Source organism: Nyctibius grandis, chromosome 3 (genome assembly GCF_013368605.1).
Source record: "Nyctibius grandis isolate bNycGra1 chromosome 3, bNycGra1.pri, whole genome shotgun sequence".
Classification (NCBI taxonomy): domain Eukaryota; kingdom Metazoa; phylum Chordata; class Aves; order Nyctibiiformes; family Nyctibiidae; genus Nyctibius; species Nyctibius grandis.
The window spans coordinates 63,374,314-63,396,126 of NC_090660.1; the positions used below are offsets into that span (position 1 = coordinate 63,374,314).

General features: G+C 38.8%; 1 protein-coding gene across 1 annotated transcript; it reads right to left on the bottom strand.

Moving 5' to 3' along the window:
• Window positions 1-241: 241 nt before the first annotated feature.
• Window positions 242-20,231, bottom strand: LOC137661182 (desmocollin-1-like). Its single transcript, XM_068396587.1, has 13 exons — window positions 20,151-20,231; window positions 18,671-18,826; window positions 17,605-17,749; window positions 16,375-16,541; window positions 14,579-14,713; window positions 13,142-13,327; window positions 11,467-11,726; window positions 11,110-11,252; window positions 9,109-9,324; window positions 5,064-5,297; window positions 2,909-3,030; window positions 1,366-1,602; window positions 242-570 (listed from the first exon to the last, which is right to left on the bottom strand). The coding sequence occupies exons 1-13, from the start codon at window positions 20,193-20,195 to the stop codon at window positions 373-375; spliced, it is 2,244 nt and encodes a 747-aa protein (XP_068252688.1). The 5' UTR covers window positions 20,196-20,231; the 3' UTR covers window positions 242-372.
• Between the last annotated feature and the right edge of the window lie 1,582 nt (window positions 20,232-21,813).

A 21,813-nucleotide genomic window follows, 5' to 3' on the forward strand; every position in this document is an offset into this window, starting at 1 on the left:
GAGTTAAAAAGCTTTCCTTCTCCAAAGCCAAATACAATAAAATTTTGAAGCTGAATAATTAATTAAAAGGACAACACCAAGTTTTGCATTTTAAGTAATCACAAAGAATAGGAAATGTAATTTAAGTAGAAACTAGCATTACTATATTAACATAGTCTAAAGAAAAAATATTTTGAATCCCTTATTTTTGATGGAATGTGTCTAGCAGAAAGAAAAAAAAATGTTGTAAATTTAAAGTAAGAGTTACTTATGCTCTCACCAGTCTATATTAATTTTGATAAACCTCTCCCCCCTCAATTCCAAAATACCTAATATCACAAAAGTATGACAGCCACTTATTTACATTTTTTTTCAGCACTGTGAAAGGCACATTTATCTTTTTCCGCATGTTTCTGCTAATGTCCTAAACTTGGGTTCCAGCTGATCTAAGAAGTCAAGTGCCTCTTCTTCATGCTGATCACTGCAGCAGCCTACAGAGCCAGCCAAGGATCCTTTTCCTTCATAGTTATATGAAAGGAGATAATCTTCAGAATGCTTCTGTTCTTCATCCTGTCTGCATAGGTGCACCTTCTGCATAGGAAGAGAACACATCTTATTATTTTCTTAAATTGTTATCCTAAAAATATTGCATAAAAATAATTTCTTTTGATTTACCTTTCATTGATTAATTTTTAATCAGTGTGTCCTCTAATGGATTCCTACATACAAAAAATGCACATGATTGGTCTATATCATTAAGACTACAAAATATAAGTATTTAATAAAGAAATAATTTCTATTAATCATGTATGTAACAATAGAAGTGGAAGAACCTGTTTAAATAACCTGTCAAGCAACTAAAATCCACTCGAAATTAAAAGACTGATTTACACATAACTAGTTAGGCAAGTAGTGAGAGTTTTTGATCTCCAAAGCACCGAGTAACTACATTTCTAACGCTGTACATTCACTCCTGCACTATTGTTAAGTATCGGGTTTAAATTAGTACAAAGCAAGGAGTTAGAATAAAAGCAAACAGACATTCTCAGAAAAACTCACAAAAGCTTGACTAGGGTAATTATCCTAAATGAGTAAATATTCTAAAAGAAAAATAGCATATTGCCCATAGTTTAAGCCAAGAAAAGGAAGTCATTTACACTTATGTCTAAAATATGTAAAGGATGACTTTTTGAAAGGGCAGTATTCCAAAGGGGATGCAGGGGAGGAAGGAGAGGAAAAAGACACAACCAAACAAAACCAAAACCAGAAAGCCACCTTTCTAGCAAAAATACATGTCTTCCTTGAAAAGTCTGTATATATTGACTATAACCTATACTCAAAAAAAAAAACCACCCAAAAAAAACCCCCCAGTTTCAGAATACTTACTTCACCTAAACGAGGATGTGTGAAATTATGCCATTCCGAGTAGGAGTATCTACACGTATCCACCATAGGCTGTCCTCCTCCTTCTTTAACTGATCCCAGAGTCTGATGTCCGCCTCCCTTGACTGATTCCAAGGTATGTCCTCTTCCTTTTGCCATTTCAAATGTTTGTTGATCTCCTGTTTTTATTCCGTATCCTCCTTGATCATTTGTGCTTTGTAGAGGAATTATGTTGTGATCCTAAAAATAAAAGATGCAGTCTGGTTTTTGTTTTTGTTGTTGGTTTGGGGTTTTTTTTTTTGATTTCTTTTGGTTTTTCTTTTTTTTTAAATTCAAAAGATGAAACAGCAATCAGGAGCTGTCAATACTGAAAACTGAAAAGTCTCCAGCTTTGCACTGTGATATTTTGAACAAAAAAGTTATCCTTAGTACTCAGTGTATGAAGATCACTAAGTGGTCTTTGGAAAAGATACTACAACAAGGGGGGAAAAAAAATCTGCATTTAAATATTAGATCTAAAAACTGAATCTTTATCCCAATGAAAGCTGTACTATAATCCATATGCTAGTTTCTTAAATTATCATGTAAAAATAATGTTTGGTTTTCACAGTCAACAACCTGTAACCCATTAAGCCAGATATACACTTATGTACATAAGTTTCATTCTGCTTCTTCACACATTAAGTCTGTATACTGAGTGAAATATGGAAAAACTAGTATGGGATCACAAACTAAAAACTACATTATCAGTTTATAACGGCACTACATTATGCTTCATAGGCAATGAGAAATTTGACACTTGTCACCATTAGGATTTCTTGGTTTTCAACATGAAGCGAACTCTATGGTTTTTAAACTAATCTCCTTTTCTTGGGGAGGGCAAAGTCAGGGGATGAGGGACAGAGGAGAAGGGAAAGAGTCTGAAGAGTTAAGTCCTTGTGTATGAATGCGGTCCTGGGCAGGACTATGTTCATGGTAGATTGAATCTTTTTTAAAAAAGTTTAGATGCCAAAAATCAAGAACATATTCCATGAACATGGACTGTTCAATTACATTTCTTTCACTGGCTCAAAAAATCGAGTGTATTTGGGGTAATTTTTCAGGAGGAGGACAGAAATTGCACTTGTAGTTTACAATGACTAAATGTAAAAATCCTTCTCCAAGGAAAAGCAGTAATGTTTTGCCATAAACACGCATTCAAAATAGGCAAAACAGTAAATTTCCATCTAATCTCACTGTTGAAAATGACTGAAGTGATTAAAATGTTCACCTGAAAGTTCCAACCAAACAGTTAAAAGTCTGGAAGAATTATAAGCAGCCAGGCTAACAAGTACAGGATATGTTTAAATATATATGGTACTACCAACTCTGCATAAAGTAAGAATTTTCAAATTCTTGTTAAATAGCAAAGCACATCTAATGATCCCTGTGTTATTATTTATTTCCTTTACTAAATCACTTACTAGCAGGTGGTCCTGTTCTCAAACTGAAATGCTATGGGTATCTTAATTGCATGTCTCTACATTGAAGTAAACAGACAACTTACCATCACTTCTTCTCCTGGAGCTTCTGTATTTGAAATTATTAAATTGTGATTGGCACAATCATCAGTCACATGCCTGTGCATTACCCCAGCACCACAGCAGCCACAAATTGTGATCAGGATTACTATGGAAAGGAAATAAGTGAGGAAGATACTATGAACTTTACCTCATAATGGTATGTACTTCTGTTTGATAATGAATTTTGTTGTACTAGTCTTTTTAAATGCCTAAGCATCAAGTATGGCTTAAAAAATTATTTCCAAAACTGCCCATACTCAAAACTGTACATATATATATTTTTCAAACAGTATATCGAGTTTTCACTACACTGTTGAACTATTTCATTCTTCTAAAATGCATTTTGATTTCCCTGAAAGAAATGCAAGCATCCTTTATGAAAACACGGTGACTACCGAATTTCTCAGTAATAAAAAATTTAGACCAAATCCAGGTGAAAAATCACGTCTTATGCTACAACAAGGTTGTACATAAGACATTTTTCAAGTGTGAATACGCAGATGTCAAATTATATCATAAGGAACTAATATGTAAGCTAAAGGTCCCAATACCAGAAACTTCTGCTTCACAGAAAAGGTCAGCAGAACCCTGAAGGACTTCAAGCATTATGTTACAGAACAATCTTATTTAATTCCTTATATTCAGCTTATTCCTCCTGTAATACCACTTTGTGTTGTCATGGAGCCTCAGCCAGAAGTGACTTTGTATAAAAGAATCATGAGGAATTAATACCTCTCCTAAACAAAGGACTAAACATTTCATTCAGAGAACCACTCTTTCCTTCTCTTTCCAAACTGATAGCTTAAAAATAAAGCAGCCCACAAGGAAAAGAACAGTTCTGCCTAACTGCCCACTGAGCAATCTGATCTCTGAACATGTAAACTTCCGTGGAAATTGGCCAAGAGCCACTCTCAAGCTCATTTAGCTTCTGCAGCTATCAACTGTCAGCAAAATCTGCATTAGCGGTTCCAGTGGGTTGCCTCCTCATGCTGACAGATGGGAAGAAGACATCCGTGACAGCACTGAGCAGAGGATGCACAGGGTAAAACTTAGCCACAATAAAATAATGGGTCTATGTGGGAGGGACGCAGTCAAGGGGTAGTGACAAAAAGCTATCTGACCTTTCACAGTCTCCCTGCTGATCAACCCCACATCTGAAATTTCCACCTCCGGGCTGTATAACGAATTTGGGTACCTGCCCTGTTTCGATAAAACATGGATCTATCTAACCTTCAAAACCTGTGCAGGTCCCAGTGTTCTACCTACTTAAGTAAGAACAGCTAGCTGAGACTGAACAGGGGCAAGACAGGTTAATCATTACCAGAAAAAAATGGAAAAGAAAGAAGAAAGAAAAAAAAACCAAACAAACAAACTCTGACGTATTCATTACTGTAGCATGTCGTCTGGTGATTTTTAAAGATGTTATTAGTCAGATTATGTCCGATTCCAGTAAAAAAATGACCTGGCTTTGCTATTACATATCACTGTCACCACCTCACTGGTTAACAGCAGTATTAACCTACTAAGAATCTGTTAGCCTTTGGGCAAGTCCAGTAACACAACATGTATTCAAGGGTTTGGTCTGTTGTGGAAGTATCCAACCCGTCCTTCAACTTTACGCCGGCTCTTGTAAAATCCCTTGTGAAATCCCATGTCTCAGGTACTCCATGTTTAATCCATGACACAAGAAAGGTCACAAAAAGCCCTAGGAAACTGATTTCAGCATTCTTACAAACAGAAATGTGCAACCTCGAAACCAGCACTAAACGCGCAAACAAACTTCGCTATAGTCGCTTCAAGACAAGATCCGATAAGCACTACAAATCCCATCCTCTTTTGGTTCAAGCACTGAATGCAGGTTTTCTGGCCTTGCTAACACGAGCACACAGAACATCTTACGTAAAATGTACTTAAAAGAATAAACAAAAATCCACACACAGTAACTGCAGGACAAGATGAGAGCAAGAAGCCTGTGATAGTGATACAGGTATACAGAGCAGGTACACTAAGCGATGAGGGCTATACGACTGCCTAAATAAAAAAAGAAATGTTTGAATCGAGTTTGAATCAAGTTGTCTCAGATAATTTTAAAATCAAGTGTTTTGCACTTCAAGTGAATAAAAAAACAAGTGTACTTACGCAGCAATAACAGCGATCCTAAGATCATTGCAAGGATGGCCCATATGCCAAGAGTAACATTTCCGTTAGAAAGTTGACGGGTCTCGCCATTGCATTCGGTCGGAGTAACGCAATCACAGAGGTTAACTCTTACGTAGTTCTCTCCTACCTTTCCTCCGTTATCAATCACACTTACAGGAATATTGTATACTCCAAATGGAATATCACCTTTTGGTGAAAGATACACAGAATTATCTGTAAAAAAAAAAAGACAAAACCAGATCTTGTGTTAACGATATCTGAAACTCCGTTGTCGCAAATACGACCGTAATCACAATCTTCACTTCTGTTACAGCTTTAGTGCTACCAGATCCACATTAGCTAGTTTAAAGTTAGCTTAAATGTGTTGACACAAAACTACATCTTGGAAGGATTTACACTTTCAGCACCTTTTAGATGTTAGAATTGAAAAAGGAAACCTTAGACAGCCTTCTGATTTGAAACTCTGAAACTTATGATTTGAAACTCATGATTTGAAACTCTGAAGTTGATTCAGTTCATTATAGTAAATGACAATATTTGGGCTTACTAGTAAAGACCAGCAACTGAACTGACATTTATTAAAAGAATTTCTAGTAGTGCTATTGGAATAATTAATCATAAACTTAATTTATACCTCTCCCACTCTTTAGCTCTACTGCTGTATTCAGCGGGAACTGCTATATCCAGTGGGAAGTAAAAACCATTTAGTCTGCTGCCTTGCTTAGTGGCAATGGTTAGTTACCATGTGTTTTAAAGGGCAAAAGAAAACCTTCATAAAAATAGGTACAAGATCGACACTGTTGTACATAACGGTTGCTTTATGATGAGATATATGAAACTACATGTACCATGTAAAATGTTTTTTCAATTTGCCTAATATAAACCTTGAAACTCTTAGATGACTTTGCCCTCAGACTTTGCTGTCTTTTGCCTTTCATTAGTAAATGTTTGATGGAACACTTCAGAATCAGATCCTTTTCAGGCTACTTCGTGACAACATAGTAGCAAATATATGTGCTGCTCTTGTTGCCATCTTGTTGCTGTCACCCGGCATCCATCAGGAAACCATCATTGGCTCTAACTTTTTATATCAGCAAATTCTAGGAAACAGTGATTCCTCTGTTAATAAATTGTATATCAAATATATACTTCTATCAAAATTATAAAAAATAACATAAATATATTAAGGGAGATGATAGTACTGTTTTCTTTCATCCAGCTCAGCTTTATCAAAAATGTGCTGGCTGACAGCAGTACTAAGAAAAAAAAACTGCCAGAATTTTTTTAGTCAGCTTCTAATCAATTTTAGGTAAAGTTTCAGTTTTCCAGTTCTCCACCATAATAGCAGCTAAAGAAAAGTTGTAGAATGTAATATCCTTCTCCTTGCTTTTATGATGCCAGCAGTGACACCTTCTTAACTTCTGCAAACTGTTTCAAACCCAGGACAGTTAAGACAAAGAACACTTCAGCTGTTCCCCTTTATTTCTGGCATATTCTTTATCTTCTGTACAGCAAATGAAACTGAGGAACCACTAGAGATCATCAGGGCTACCTTGTTAGCCCCACTGACTACACCAATTACAGAATCACAGAATCACAGAATCACAGAATGTTAGGGATTGGAAGGGACCTCGAAAGATCATCTAGTCCAATAACCCTGCCGGAGCAGGATTGCCTAGACCATATCACACAGGAACGCGTCCAGGCGGGTTTTGAATGTCTCCAGAGAAGGAGACTCCACAACCTGTCTGGGCAGCCTGTTCCAGTGTTCGGTCACCCTCACCGTAAAGAAGTTTTTCCTCAAATTTAAGTGGAACCTCCTGTGCTCCAGCTTGCACCCATTGCCCCTTGTCCTGTCAAGGGATGTCACTGAGAAGAGCCTGGCTCCATCCTCTTGACACTTGCCCTTTACATATTTATAAACATTAATGAGGTCACCCCTCAGTCTCCTCTTCTCCAAGTTAAAGAGACCCAGCTCCCTCAGCCTCTCCTCATAAGGGAGATGTTCCACTCCCTTAATCATCTTCGTGGCTCTGCGCTGGACTCTCTCGAGCAGTTCCCTGTCCTTCTTGAACTGAGGGGCCCAGAACTGGACACAATACTCCAGATGCGGCCTCACCAGGGCAGAGTAGAGGGGGAGGAGAACCTCTCTCGACCGGCTGACCATACCCCTTCTAATACACCCCAGGATGCCATTGGCCTTCTTGGCCACAAGGGCACATTGCTGGCTCATGGTCATCCTGTTGTCCACTAGGACCCCCAGGTCCCTTTCCCCTACGCTGGTCTCCAACAGCTCTGTCCCCAACTTGTACTGGTACATGGGGTTGTTCTTGCCCAGATGCAGGACTCTACACTTGCCCTTGTTATATTTCATTAAATTTCTCCCCGCCCAACTCTCCAGCCCGTCCAGGTCTCTCTGAATGGCTGCGCAGCCTTCCGGCACATCAGCCACTCCTCCCAGTTTTGTGTCATCAGCAAACTTGCTGACAGCGCACTCTAATCTCTCATCCAAGTCATTAATGAATATATTGAATAGAACTGGTCCCAGAACCGACCCTTGCGGAACTCCGCTAGACACAGACCTCCAACTGGACTCTGTCCCGCTGACCACTACTCTCTGGCTTCTTTCCTTCAGCCAGTTCACAATCCACCTCACTACCCGATCATCCAGACCACACTTCCTCAGTTTAGCTGCAAGGATGCTGTGGGAGACCGTGTCAAACGCTTTACTGAAATCGAGATAGACCACATCCACAGCTTTACCATCATCTATCCACCGGGTAACATCCTCATAAAAGGCTATCAAGTTGGTTGAGCAAGACTTCCCGTTGGTGAAGCCATGCTGAGTGCCCCTAATGATCCCCCTATCCTTGATGTGCCTAGAGACAGCACCAAGAACAAGTTGCTCCATCACCTTTCCGGGGATGGAGGTGAGGCTGACCGGTCTATAGATACCCGGGTCCTCCTTCCTGCCCTTTTTGAAGACTGGAGTGACATTCGCTTTCCTCCAGTCCTCAGGCACCTCTCCCGTTGCCCACGACTTAGCAAAGATGATGGAGAGTGGCCTAGCAATCACTTCCGCCAGCTCCCTCAGCACCCGCGGGTGCATCCCATCAGGGCCCATGGATTTATGGACGTCCAGATTGCTTAACTGGTCCCTGACCCAGCCCTCATCAACCAAGACAGATTCCTCCTCTATCCTGACTTCTTCTGAGGCCTCAGGGGTCCGGGGCTCCTCAGGACAGCCTCCAACAGTATAGACAGAGGCAAAGAAGGCATTCAGTAACTCCGCCTTCTTTTTATCCTCTGTCTCCAGGACCCCCACCTCATTCATCAGTGGGCCTACATTGCCTCTAGTGTTGGCTTTACCTGCAATGTATTTGAAGAAGCCCTTTCTGTTGTCCTTGACCTCTCTTGCAAGGTTTAATTCCAAGGAGGCCTTAGCTTTCCTAGTTGCCTCCCTACATCCTCTGACAACAGATTTATATTCCTCCCAAGTGGCCAGCCCCTCCTTCCACGATCTGTACACCCTCTTCTTCCACTTGAGTTTGCCCAGCAGTTCCCTGTTCAACCATGCAGGTCTCCTGGTACCCTTCCTTGACTTCCTACCTGTTGGGATGCTCTGATCTTGAGCTCGGAAGAAGCAGTCCTTGAATGCTAACCAACTATCTTGGGCCCCCTTACCTTCTAGTACCCTGTCCCATGGGATTTCCCCTAGCAATTGCTTGAAAAGGCCAAAGTTGGCCCTCCTGAAGTTCAGGGTTGTGATTCTGCTAGCTATTCTGTTCCTGCCACATGAGATCCTGAACTCTACCATCTCATGGTTGCTACAACCAAGGCTGCCCTCAACCTTCACCTCTTCAACCAGACCCTCCTTGTTAGTGAGGATCAGATCCAGCAGCGCTCCTGAATTCTGAACATACATTCATCCAATCTATTGTTACAGTCCTCTCACCAAGGGAGAGGTAGCAAAGCATCCTCTGGCAACCTACAGATAAGTGAGGAGGAGGAAGTCTTATCATACCGTTGTGTCGAGTTATCTTCCACATGGAAGCCAAGCTACGGTCAGTTATGCGATATACGAAGGGTGTGCTGTAAGGAGACTCATCACCGTCCTGTGCAGTAAGGCAGATCGGTTTTCTGTCTCTGCACATTATATACTCAGTTTTAGTGATTCGTGGGTAGTTCTTGTTCCCAGGCTGGATGAAAACCTGAATTGTTCCAGTGCCTGTTTTGCCATCTGTGAGATAAAAACAATTACTTTTAGCACCTACTTCTAACATTCACATATTTATTTCTAGTTCAAACTTTCACAATGAAATAACATCAACTGTAATATCCACGTTTAGAAGTAAGGTGGAAAGCAGCTGCTGATGTAGCCAAAAAGAGAGAGGGACTTCTCACAGCTCTCTTGGCTGCTTCTCTTTGCTCAGCTGGTTGTAGAATGGATCAACAGCTCCCAAAGTTCCATATTCTGCATGTGCAGAGAATGTATTTTGTTGATCATGTGTATCTGTGTGGGACAGATACTGTTCTAACAGGAGGATGAGAGGAGAAAGAGCCCATAAATCAGAGGTAAAGGACGCTAAGCCAAACTGAAAGTCAAAAGCAGAAAGTGAAGGTCTCCAGCCTTTTTACTTCTGGAAGGAGAAAATAAATTACACTTTCCCTACCCTCACTTCCCCTGGGAATACGACAGCTTTTAGAAACAGTGGGCTTCTTTCTGTCCTCTTCCTTCTGAGTCACCATGCGGTAGCAGGATTCAGCAGTGACATATACTATGTTACCAAAGTCCACATGCAAGAAGTGAATGAGCTCTCCCTCCTAATTATATTGTTTCCAGTACAAGAATGGTCAGGACTTGTATCTGCATTTCAGTGAAATTACACCAAGTCTACTTTTTAAAACTTTCACTAGAGATAGCTAACTGCAGATGCATATATCATGTTTACTATATATCCAAAATAAGTTCTAAACAATTTGAATTCGTATTATTTATATTTAATTTTAACATGCAAGCTTTGGACACAGAATTTTTAGCTGTAAAGCACCTTTCAAAGGTCTGCTCTTTACTCCCACTGATGTTTAAGCACATGTGGGCTCCAACTAAATCCTGCCATTGGATTTATAAAGCCAGTCCATTTTTCCTTTTTAATGTAAGATACATATTTTAGAAATAAAAGTGTGACCTATAAGCCTAACGTTTTGCTTTGATAATCCATTTGCTACATTAGTATTCAGGAGGTGAAAGGTGTATTTAATCTTCTTGCCTAGATGATGTTGAGGCAAAATTACATCTTTTCCTATAATAAACACATATAAACAAATTAATCAGAAAGAACAGATGATGACTCACATTAAATCAGAACCAAAACCTGTTTTAAAATGAGAATCTGAGTGTACAACCCTTCCTTTAGAATATGAGTAATTTGTAAGAGCTCGTCACCTGAGCAACACATACTGTGAACAGTGTGTGTTCACACACTAAGTTGACTAAGTGTTCACACTAATAGATGATTAAGAACAAGAGTAAGAGCGCAATAACATACAGCAATGAATACAGCTATTCTTAAAGATCCTTTTAAATTAAGGGTTTCCAAAAGCAAGACACCAAGAAGTCAAACAGAGGAGGAAACAGTAAGAGTTTCAAGGTCAACAGCTTTTATTGAAAAATTTCTCTCTCTACTTTCTCTGTTGTCAACTTCACGGCTGCCAGGTGCTATCACTTAAAAAAAAATAGTCAGGAAATAAAAGGAATATCATCCACAGGAAATATCTCAATTTAAACTTAACAAAGGATTTTAAATGGGAGCAAAAAACTTTTGAAAACATTGAGAATTTTCCCTGATTTCTTAAATGCTTTCCCTGCTCTATAATATTCCCTAAGCATTTGACAGAGCTATCCCAAAGACCCAGTGGGCTAGGTGGGCCTCTGGTCTGAACCAGTATAGCTGTTCCCACACTAAATTTGCACGGAAACATCTGTTATAGACCACAAAGAATACTAACAACATGTAGTACTCACTTCTGTCTATTGCGAGGACTGTGATATTGCATTGACCTCGTCTCATTTCTCCTACATCTCGGTCCAAGACTTTAACGGTTCTGACTTCACCCGATTTTTCATCTATGCTGATCCAATTACACTGGCCGGGTGCTATCCGGTAGCTGTCAAGAATAATTTGTTTAGTTAAAGATCTCAAATATACATACACATGTATATGTACATACATACACATAGATATACAGATACATGTATTAATATACCCTCATGTGTGTGCGCACACACAAACACACATACAGCATCAACAACTATTTCCCCCTTCCCATATCCCGCCCATGCTGTACTCCAAATAAACTAGTACATAACATTGTTTCATACCATATGCCTTCACTATTTCCCGTTTCTGGATCTTCCGCTAGGTATCTCCCAATAGTCGTCCCAATATCCTCGCATTCTTTAACGTCTATGCGTAAGTGACAGGGTTTAAACACGGGCCCTTCATCCACATCCAGGACATTCACTGTAACAGAGCTGGTGCTCTGGGAAAGTTGTTGCGAATGTGGTGCCAGCATGTAGGGTGCCTCATTGTTGACTGCAATCACAAGGATCCTTTGCTTGGCGCTTTCATAGTCCAGCCCCTGTAACAAAGGTGGGGTGTTGGTTTTCTTCCTTCAAACCAATACAAACCTTGGTATTGTTTTCACTGCCCAATTATTAAATAGATAAAATTGTACCACATTTATTTACAAAAGAAGTCAGCTATCCTTCTGGAACATCCAGCTTGAGACACAGTAAAGGGACATGACTTTAAAAAAAAATGTTACATTCTAAGTTAGTCAAAGAAAAGAACCTGAGGAACTACCCCTAATAAGGTAAGCAGCATCACTGTAAAATTTTAGATGAATAATCCAATAGTCATTTACTAATAGAACTGAGATAAGAATTAAATGTGGTGGGGGATTTTCTCCTCCCATATCTAGCTGGTCATTATTTTAGGTTACTTATATTTTCTTTCCAGCACAAGCCAATCACACTTCTTGCTAGCACCCACATTTATTTCCATTGCAAATATGCCTGAACTTGTGGGGTTGATCAGGAAGTATCTACCACTTATTCTTCAGACACCTTCTTCAAGGTCATCGTATGCCTCTAATAGAGCTATTTATATCCTAAAGCCACAATACTCTCTAGTCTACTACAGCATTACACTAAATACAAGAAATTTCAACTGGGTTAGTATACCAGGGACATAGCTTTAGAAAAAGCTCTAATGATTACCAGCAACAAAAAAACATAATAAATTTAAAAAAAAAAATAACTGGCATCTCTACCCTTACAATTTACATCTTCAAATTTTAATATTAATCTTTTCTGCTCCTTAGAAGTTACCTGTTATTGCAGTTTTAACAGATAACGAAAAAGGCACAAAGAGGCAAAGGGACATGCTGGAGTACACATACAGTGGTCCTGCTACCTTACATCTGTAAAGTACTGGGTATAACAAACAACTAAACTAACAGATAGTGTTATGTGTATGCGGACTCCCTCACACCCCAGAAAAGCAAACCTGAAGTCACTATCCTGCAAAATAAAACCTGGAGAGTTTTATGCTGAGTTAGTAAGTTTCATCAACTCCCAGAGAGAACAAGACTGGAGGAGGTGCTCATCCCTCCCCTCCTTTGCCATACTCCAATAAAAACCCAGCCATTCCTCAGTTACATCCCTAAGTCTAAAGAACTCCAACTGTGGAACCAGGCAAAAGCACCAAGCTCTTCTGGAACGACAAACCAAAGGGAATTCCTTGAATTCTGCAATCACAAAACTGAGGAGCAGTCTGGAAGAGATGAGTTCTGTAGGTTATGTACCACGCATGAGCCTCATTTGCAGTACATTATGAAATCCGCTCTAGAAGAGAGTTCAGATCAGGAAGAAAGCATGATTTGCCTGATTGTTAGAGATATTCTTTGAATAAAAATGAATTCTAGATTATTGGTTTTGAAAGCAACACCTGAAGACACACAAATTTTCCTCTAGCAGTTCCGTTTTTACTTACCTTAACAACACATAGTACTCCTTCATTTGTGTTTTTGTCTGTTGTAATTTCAAAGGACCGATCATCATTTCCTCTTATAATTTCATACACTGCTCCTGAGCCAGGCGAACCAGGTTCATCAAGATCAATGACAGAGACTCTCAGTATTTCTACATTCACTCTGTTTTCCTCCACTCGCGTTTCATACTTGGAGTATCCAAAAAAAAAAATCAATTTAAATCAGAGAATACTGTTCCACGATGCAGGACTGTACAATACTGTATTTAAATAAGACTACTTAAACCCAAGGGGTCAACTTACCAAGCTGCTGTAATGATTTATTTTGGTTTTATGCATTAGCGTATTTCCCCCACTCCTTCCTTACATCCTAAGTGAAAGAGTTCACCTTTCCTGCCAGCACAGTTGAAATCTCAGTTCATTCATTCACTAACATAATTAAGTCTGGAATTCTCCTTCCAGGAAAGGTAAATTAGCACAATTCCCCTCAGTTACATCAGCTATGGGTGCTAATTTGCATACAAACTGATCAAGGTGAGCATTAGAAAAGGCATTGGGGTAAATTAAAAAAATATAAACAAACCACAAGAACTTGAAGAAAAGCCAAGAAGGGTGAAATACATCTCTACCGGGATGGCAAAGGATGAAAGGATTTTACTTATTTTTTTATGTTTTTAGAGAGCTGTGTTATTCTGCACAAGATCAAGAAGCACAGATAAGAGTGATTCTGAATTAATATTACTGATGATATTCTACAGTAGTGACCTGAAAGGATAAGGTAAGTGTATTCCTCACGGCTAATGAATTATTTTTCATAAATTTCATATTACGAAATCTCCTGTGGTATTTGAGCTGTATACATGGTTATTGAGACATAGTCTCTGTCCTGAATAATTCAGATGGCTGCAATAAGCAAAGACTTAAGGCTGAGTTACAGCTATTGGTGAACAAGAAGTGGTTTAAATAATACTTCTGTAGAAGAAAAAAAAAAAACTTGGAAAAGCATAGAAAATCTTGGTGAACATCCTTGCATCTACTTCACTGACACTAACATTTTCATTTGCAACACAGGAGTAGCCAAAAGTTGGTCAAATGGTAACGAGGTCATGACAGTGCTTAGGACTGAATCTGTCTCCTCCCTGAAAATGGTTAAATTACGGTATTTCTAAGACTATGCATTGCAGCAGTGAACTAATGAGTCATGTCAGCTTTCTCCTAATGGACATACAGCAAATGACTCAAAACAACTAATATACCAATAGGTCTAATTACCAAAAAGCATAACAACCAATAGGGCATTCTCAAATGTCTATACTGGCATTAACTGTCTCAGGGTATTAGGCTTCATATTTGAGGGACTGCCCATCAGGAAATTAGAAAGGGGATAAAAATAGTCTTTTTTTTTACCTTTTTAAAGGTGTTTCACTTATGATGACTTACTTGTATCTGTCTAAAGGATGGTGCGTTGTCATTTGTATCTTCAATTTTAATGACAGCTGTTCCCGTAGTGCACAAACCAAAAGGCTGACCTGCCATATCTCTCGCTTCAATTAACAAAGTATAACCAGATACCAGCTGAAAAGATGAATAAAAGCATACAGAAGTTTGACACACTCATTTTTTTAATCACACAGTTACACACAAGAGTAGAAATAAATATTTTACTCCTATTCCCCAACTCTGCTCTAAATTCAGTGCTCCCCTACAAAATGAGGCAATTAGCTTTGGGGGTTTGTCTGTATCATTCCAAAAGGAAAACAAGTGAAATATTTTCCAGTGACTAAGCAGCACTGAGTTCAGCATCTGTTAGTAATGTGTACGCTATATCCTGTATCAAATAAAGCTGCTCACAATGTCAGCGTTATTTTCCAATACCTGAAGTTTTGGAAGATACAAATGATGCACTTTCATCTGCTATCTATATCTCCCCTTTGGAGTGGCAGAGTATTCCTTTAGGTTTCCAGGTGGTAAAGTGTTTCAGCACATGTCTCTTGTTTCAGTGAGGATGACCAGAAATGGTGCTGCAATCAGCCTTTGTTTGGGCTATACCTGACAAGGCAACACCTGCCATTTGGCACAGTCTGGCACTGAAGGAGTCAGTGCCCTTATCAGTTCCAAGGGGATCACCGATAAGCAGCCCACTTAAATCCCTGACTTGAGTCACAACAGCAGAAGGCTTTTTTTAGCCTTATTAATACCTGAACAACCCAGGGAAGGGGGACCAGGGGGTGGGGACTGGGCACAAAATTAGGGAATTTGTAAAGCAAGACAGTAACTCCAGTTCTGAATGCCTGGAAGTAGCATTAGGTTTCTCAGGTGGAGGAAAGAATCACCTGTTCCACTTCGTAAGTTTATCTTTAAAAGATGGGCAGTGGACTCATTTTTCAAGCTTTACTTCCCTCAGCAGTCACTGTGATTGTTTCCTTAGAAGTCATGGTGATGATCACAGTCGCTGCATTTTTCTCTTGCTAAAAAAGTTGAGCACTGTACCTGCAAGTGCACAATTTTGCAACACACTGCTAATGTGGATTTTCAGCCATGAAACAACATAAGTATGCTAGAACATGACTCTTTCTATCCTAAAAATATTTTTTGAAATATATTTTTTTCTTTCTAAAAATATATTTCAAAATATTATTTTGAATTACACATGCCTGTCGGTTTTTCTAGCATAAACAATCTCTCACATGACTTTTTATCCAAAAAAAAAAAACCCTAAATAAAACAAAAACTAAAACCTCTGTATCTTATTTACTTGAAAGCTAGCTGACAAGAATAAGTGGTTTGTGCTTTAATTTTAGGAAATGTTACATTACTGTTGAGGTTTCAGATATTGGAGATATTTCTGTTGAGTATAGGATGACTGACTACTTCCAGAATAGTTGGTTCATCTTCCCTATAAAGAAGCAAGAAGCACCTCAAATGGAGCTTGACTGGGAGGAAACAGTGGCTCATGGGATTCACGAACAGAGAAAGAATAAAAATCCACAGGATTTTTGATCCATAGGTCAAATAGGAAAGCAGCAGGAGGTCCCCTGCCAAGATTAGCTAGAATACGCAGAAACTCTTTGGACCCACTACATGTCTCTGGAAAGTTTCAGAAGCTCCTCAGAGAGGGAAACAAAAAAAAGGGTAACAGAAATTATCTATCTGGTGATTCCCATGCCAGCAATTCAGAATTAAGAAGATAACTGTGTGCACTAGATGACAGCTAAAGATGCTTCAGGAATGATCACCTCTCTGTCCAGCTGTGGTAATAATACAGAAATGACACCTGTGTCACCATGTAAAGAAAATGCTGGGGTTACTGGTGGATTTTGTGACACAATGCGGTATTTCAATGTAGTATGCAAGGTATAAGGCTCATCTCTGTCCTCTGCAGTCACTTTTCCAACAATTACACCTGTGAACACAATACAACAATTTTTAGTTCCAGAAAAATCTGTAAATAATCAAAATTATTTGAACAGGTATTTCTATTTTAGATACCTGAAAATAGCTATTTGGTTATTTAGCTCTAAACTAAATAATATTAAAAAAAACAGTAATAGTAGTAAAAATACAGCAATAGTGTAAAATTGTCTATTTTCAGCCTCTGGCTATTTTTTTTCCTTCTTAGACAAAGCTGTAATTACTGAAGCTCTCAGGAAGAATAATCAAAAGAAATACTAAAAGTTTAGATTTCAGTGAGTGGTTCAAACTGCAGTACTGCCTCGTGGGGAACGCTGCTGTACTTCATCCCTATAGCCCGAGTGCTTTTGGAACTTCACTTTAAATCAGTAACTCACCCATTAAGAAGTAGAGCAGCTCAGGGAATGAAATGCAGCTGGTGTTTTGGGATGAATGGGAAGACACTTTGCTTTCTTTTTTGTGAAGCAAGTTAGACTTTCCCCACTCTGTACCCCTAGTATAGGAGATGAGCAAGGAATGGCAAACCACGGCTTTTGCATTCCTAATTCTCTGGGGTCCACCTTTCTCCTTGCTTTTGTTCTCTGCTACACAGACATGTGAAGTCAGTAACAGGCAAATCCCTGCCTTTTACAGGTATGGGCAGAAGCAAGACTTTCTCCCCCACCACCCTCTCCCAGGAAACTCTACCTTAGTTCACCAGCTCGAACAAACATTGTAAGCTTAACCAAAGGCATTTTGCACCTTAGTATACCATCGATTTAGTTGTTTAGGAAACTAATCTGTTAAAAACTGTTGTGAAATTCTTACACTGTTTTAGGAACACTGAATCATCTCAGTTTTTAAAAACTCTTTTAAACAACACTTTTCACTACGGTTGAGATGGCATTTTGCAATTTCTAATCATTAAGAAATCTTGAGCTGTTCTTTGCAAATTCAGCCTTTGCTGTAAAGAAATACTCGTTGGGAAATCCCACTGAAATTGATTAAAAGGCAGGGACTACACCTAGTCATACTAGTAGCAGTAACTGTGTTCAGTGATTTAAAACAATTCTTACCAGGTTTGGAATTTTCAGGGACAGAAAACTCAAAAACGTCCTGTGTAAAATATGGAGCATTATCATTATCATCCTCTATCCTGATTGTATGCACAAGTGGTACCTCTGGTGAATAACCATCTGGAGTGGTCGCAAAGCAAATGATCTGTAAGACATAAATTCAGTAATTCGCTTCATGCTTAAGCAACATGAAGTATTATTACACTTTTAGTTCAATGGAGGAGTCAGTAAAATGAAATACAGCATGCCAAGCATACCCTTCTCAATACCAGACTCTTCAGCCGCATGGAAGGGGAAGTGACTGATACCTGATGATGACAGCAACACAAAACCTTTAAATGCTTTCCAATCTTTCCCCTTTCCATTCCTTGTACTGTAAGTATTTAAATGACTTTCTCTTTTTTCCTCCCAACTCCGCCAGACACTTTTTCCAGGCCTCTTGAACAGATTTTTTCCAGGTGTCTATGAGGCAATCTCAGCCTTACCAAAAATTTAGATGCAAATTTAGAACAAAATCAAGAACAGCAGCAAAACTATTTGTCCATTACAACATAATCTTATATAATGCAGTAACAGGTACTGCAAATTACCTAACTATTTAGAAGTTGGTTTGTTTCTACTAACTGCCTTCTTACACTTCTCAGCCAGTAGAGAGAGCACTGTATCTTGTTAACAAAATACCAAAACTGAATAGCTTGAGAAAGAGAGGCTCAAAAAACCACAGCCATCTAGAGTTTCTCATGTTTTTTTTTATGCAGACCTTTTCAACCTTCCCTGAAAAACTCTGAGATAACTTCAAACCCTTCCCAAAAGTGACGCAAATCCAATAGCTCACTACATGTATGCTGTAGAATCTAAGCAGTGAAAAGCAAAACTAGTCTCAAGATCTAGATGACTAGCTATTTCTTTGTCACTGATTTCATCTCTACACTACCAAACATACTACTCAGAACAGAGAGCTGATTCCAGATCTTGTCTGCTCCCAGTTTCCCCGTAACCCAGCTTTCAAATATATGCATGACAGAAAAAACAGATTTAATTATATTTACACAATTTAGGCCTGTACCTGAAAGCTTGGATATTGCTCACGGTCTACTGCACGAGTAGCAAAGATATTTCCAGTTTCTTTTTCTATGTAGAACAAACCCTTTGGATCTTGATCAATTCCCGGTCCACTTGCAGAATAATAAATGGTGTAGTTCTGAGCTGTGTCTGACTGGACCTATAAAGAACGAGTTTTTAAGCCCAAGGAAAAACAGCAGCATCATTCTAATACATTTTCCCCCTTTTCATGATCATATTTAGCACAAGCAGTAACTCTTCAAAAAAAAAAACAAAAACAAAACATGATTTATTTCTAGTTCTTTAGCAGCTTAAACTTCACAGGAGAACAGCTTGCCATGTAACTGCCTTCCTTTATAATGTGCGTACATGAGAAGGGTTAGCGCATAAATCAATGCATTTATTTCAAAATAAATCTAATCTCTCTAGAATACTGCACATACAAGGCAGATTCAGATATAGATGGCTTATTATTTCTGTCCCTATTCAAGAGATGTTGGTATACTGCCCTCATTGAGAATGTGGTTTGCAAGTAGAGAAGAAAAGGCAAAGCAAAGAAAGGGAGGAAAGGAGGAGAGAAAGGAGGAGAGAAAGGAGGAGAGAAAGGAGGAGAGAAAGGAGGAGAGAAAGGAGGAGAGAAAGGAGGAGAGAAAGGAGGAGAGAAAGGAGGAGAGAAAGGAGGAGAGAAAGGAGGAGAGAAAGGAGACAACCTAGAGTATATAGTCCAGAGAGATACCAATTCAGATAGCCTCTCTGCATCTCGCCACAAGCACCAAGGAGGTAACATTAGCAGTTATCTATTTATAAACACTTTCCTCCCCAAGTACTTTCCTTACCTACTGAATGCCAGAAGTTAGGCAGGTAAGATTAGCAGAAGAATGATTGCTTTGCACAGAGTCTGTTATTACAATTGTCTCTACACATATGCTACCAGCCACTCTGTAATCTAGTGAAGGCTAGATGGATCTATGATAACTTTAGTTCTTGCATTTCTGTTTCACGCCTACTCCTTTTCTTACAGTAAGTACTTTTCCTAATAATATAGGCCATACTCAGTCTTCAATGCTACGGGTATACACCTCGAGCTCCAGAAAGGATGTAGACGTGCAGGTAAGATTTCCCCTGTTCTGTGTCTACAAAACCTTTTTCTAGGCAATGTTTTGTGGGGGGTTGTTTGTTGTTGTTTTTTTTAAATTACACACTTCACTGATTTCCAGGCCAAAGAGCTCTCTTGTGACAGTATGACTCTCTCCTTTTTACAACTTTTGCACATTTCCAGTTCACCCCAACAACTATGATCACAAGTTATTTCAGCTACAAGATCACAAGATGCACAATGAACCAGACAGAACAAGACAGAGGAATAATAGCAGGAATGGCATCAGTAGGGAATACAAGAGAGCTCACTTTTGTTATTGTTTTATCATAAAAGTCACACACAAAACTATCTTCTGTCATGAAATTAGGACTAGTATAAAATATACCTGCTGTATTTGCAGTGGAAAAGGCCCCAGTGAGTTCTCTATCATAACGGATGGAATAGGGCCCCACCTTCTTTTGGTTCGCTTGAGAACTGTATCTCTAGCATGCCTGGTCTTCTGTGTCTGGGTCTAGAAGATAAAAAGACAGGTAAGAATATATCCATATATTCTTAACTGTGTGCATTTTTGCTTAACTACTGTCCTGCATTTCCATCTTTTTTCCCTCCATTCCAGCTTTCCCACTGACCATTTGTTCTTCCAAGGTCTCCACTTCTGATTATACCTGTGATAGTATTCCAAGAGTTTTTTCATTCATTGTAATACTTTCCACAAATAAAATCTGCTCTGATTCCTCAAACATGGCTTTTAAGATTCTTGACATGCCTGATTAAGCTCTTTGCTAGCATCTCCCATTTCAGAAAGGAAGTCTGCTGACTTAAGTGACACAGTAATCAACAACTGCTAAATAAAAAAACACTCAACACCAGGGTGCTTTGCATGATTATTTGAATTCCAAAATTCAACTACAGTTACCCAGCATGAAGCTGTACTCTGTGAAACAGTACTTCAAATAAGTAAGGTATCTTGAAATTAGAAGCTCACCTTTTTTTCTTCTTCCACCAAGCTGACATGTATTTTCTTTTGGACATGTTTTTGAATGTCTTTAAGTAATATGGTAAAAGTCTTTTTCTCAGCAGACAAAGAAACAGCAGATGTTGTGTACACAGAACCATCCTCTAGAATTTTGAAGTTCCCATCACTGGAACTGATAAACTCCGCAGACTGAAGACATTCTTTCAAATCAACTGTAAGAAAAAAATATTCAGACAATAACTCAAACAGCGAAACAATAACATCCATCACAATAAAAAAAAATTCCCTAAGTAAAAATTATTTTTACTGACACATGGAGTCTTCAAAAATTTGGTCATTCAGTATTTATGCATCATAAATATAGATTCTAGAATGCATTTATGCACTCAGATTTGACAAAGTTTACAAGAATTTCCATTCTTGTGTTCATAAGTGTTTCCTAAAGGACGTGGGTGCTTCATGGATATCTTTCAAAAAGACACTATTACACTGGTAAAATTATTGAAGCATCAGAGATGTACTAATACTTCTAAATGCAAAAAAAACATTGTAGACATGCTTATTATTGGATCAGTAGCTATCACATCTGCCTCGTGCTCCATGCCCCACAAAAAACAGTGAAGATGATTAATGCCCAATGGAGATATTACACCCTGGACATTTTGCCCTCAGGAGGAAAGCACTGACTGGTACTATGTGATTTAATAGTCTTGGGAGGACAAAGAACCTTTAAATTATGAGGCAGACAGATGGGAGAGATAAAGACTAACTCTAGAACAAACAATTGGCAATTTTTTAACATGTAAATGATAGAATCCCATGCAGTTTATAGGAAGTACCAGGTAAGTTCAGCATACTTCTCAGGTATTTTTTACTGCATTTGGTATCACTTGCAGCTAAAATAAACTTTAATGCACTTCAATAAACTTGGTTCATCAGCGAGTAATTGAGGACTACAGCTGGAGAAAAAGCAAAATCAGGATAATTGTAATAAACTGCAATAGGACCACAGCACTAAGCAAGAACTATTTGGCACCCAGAAAAAGATGAAGGCCAGAGACCTAAACTCTAG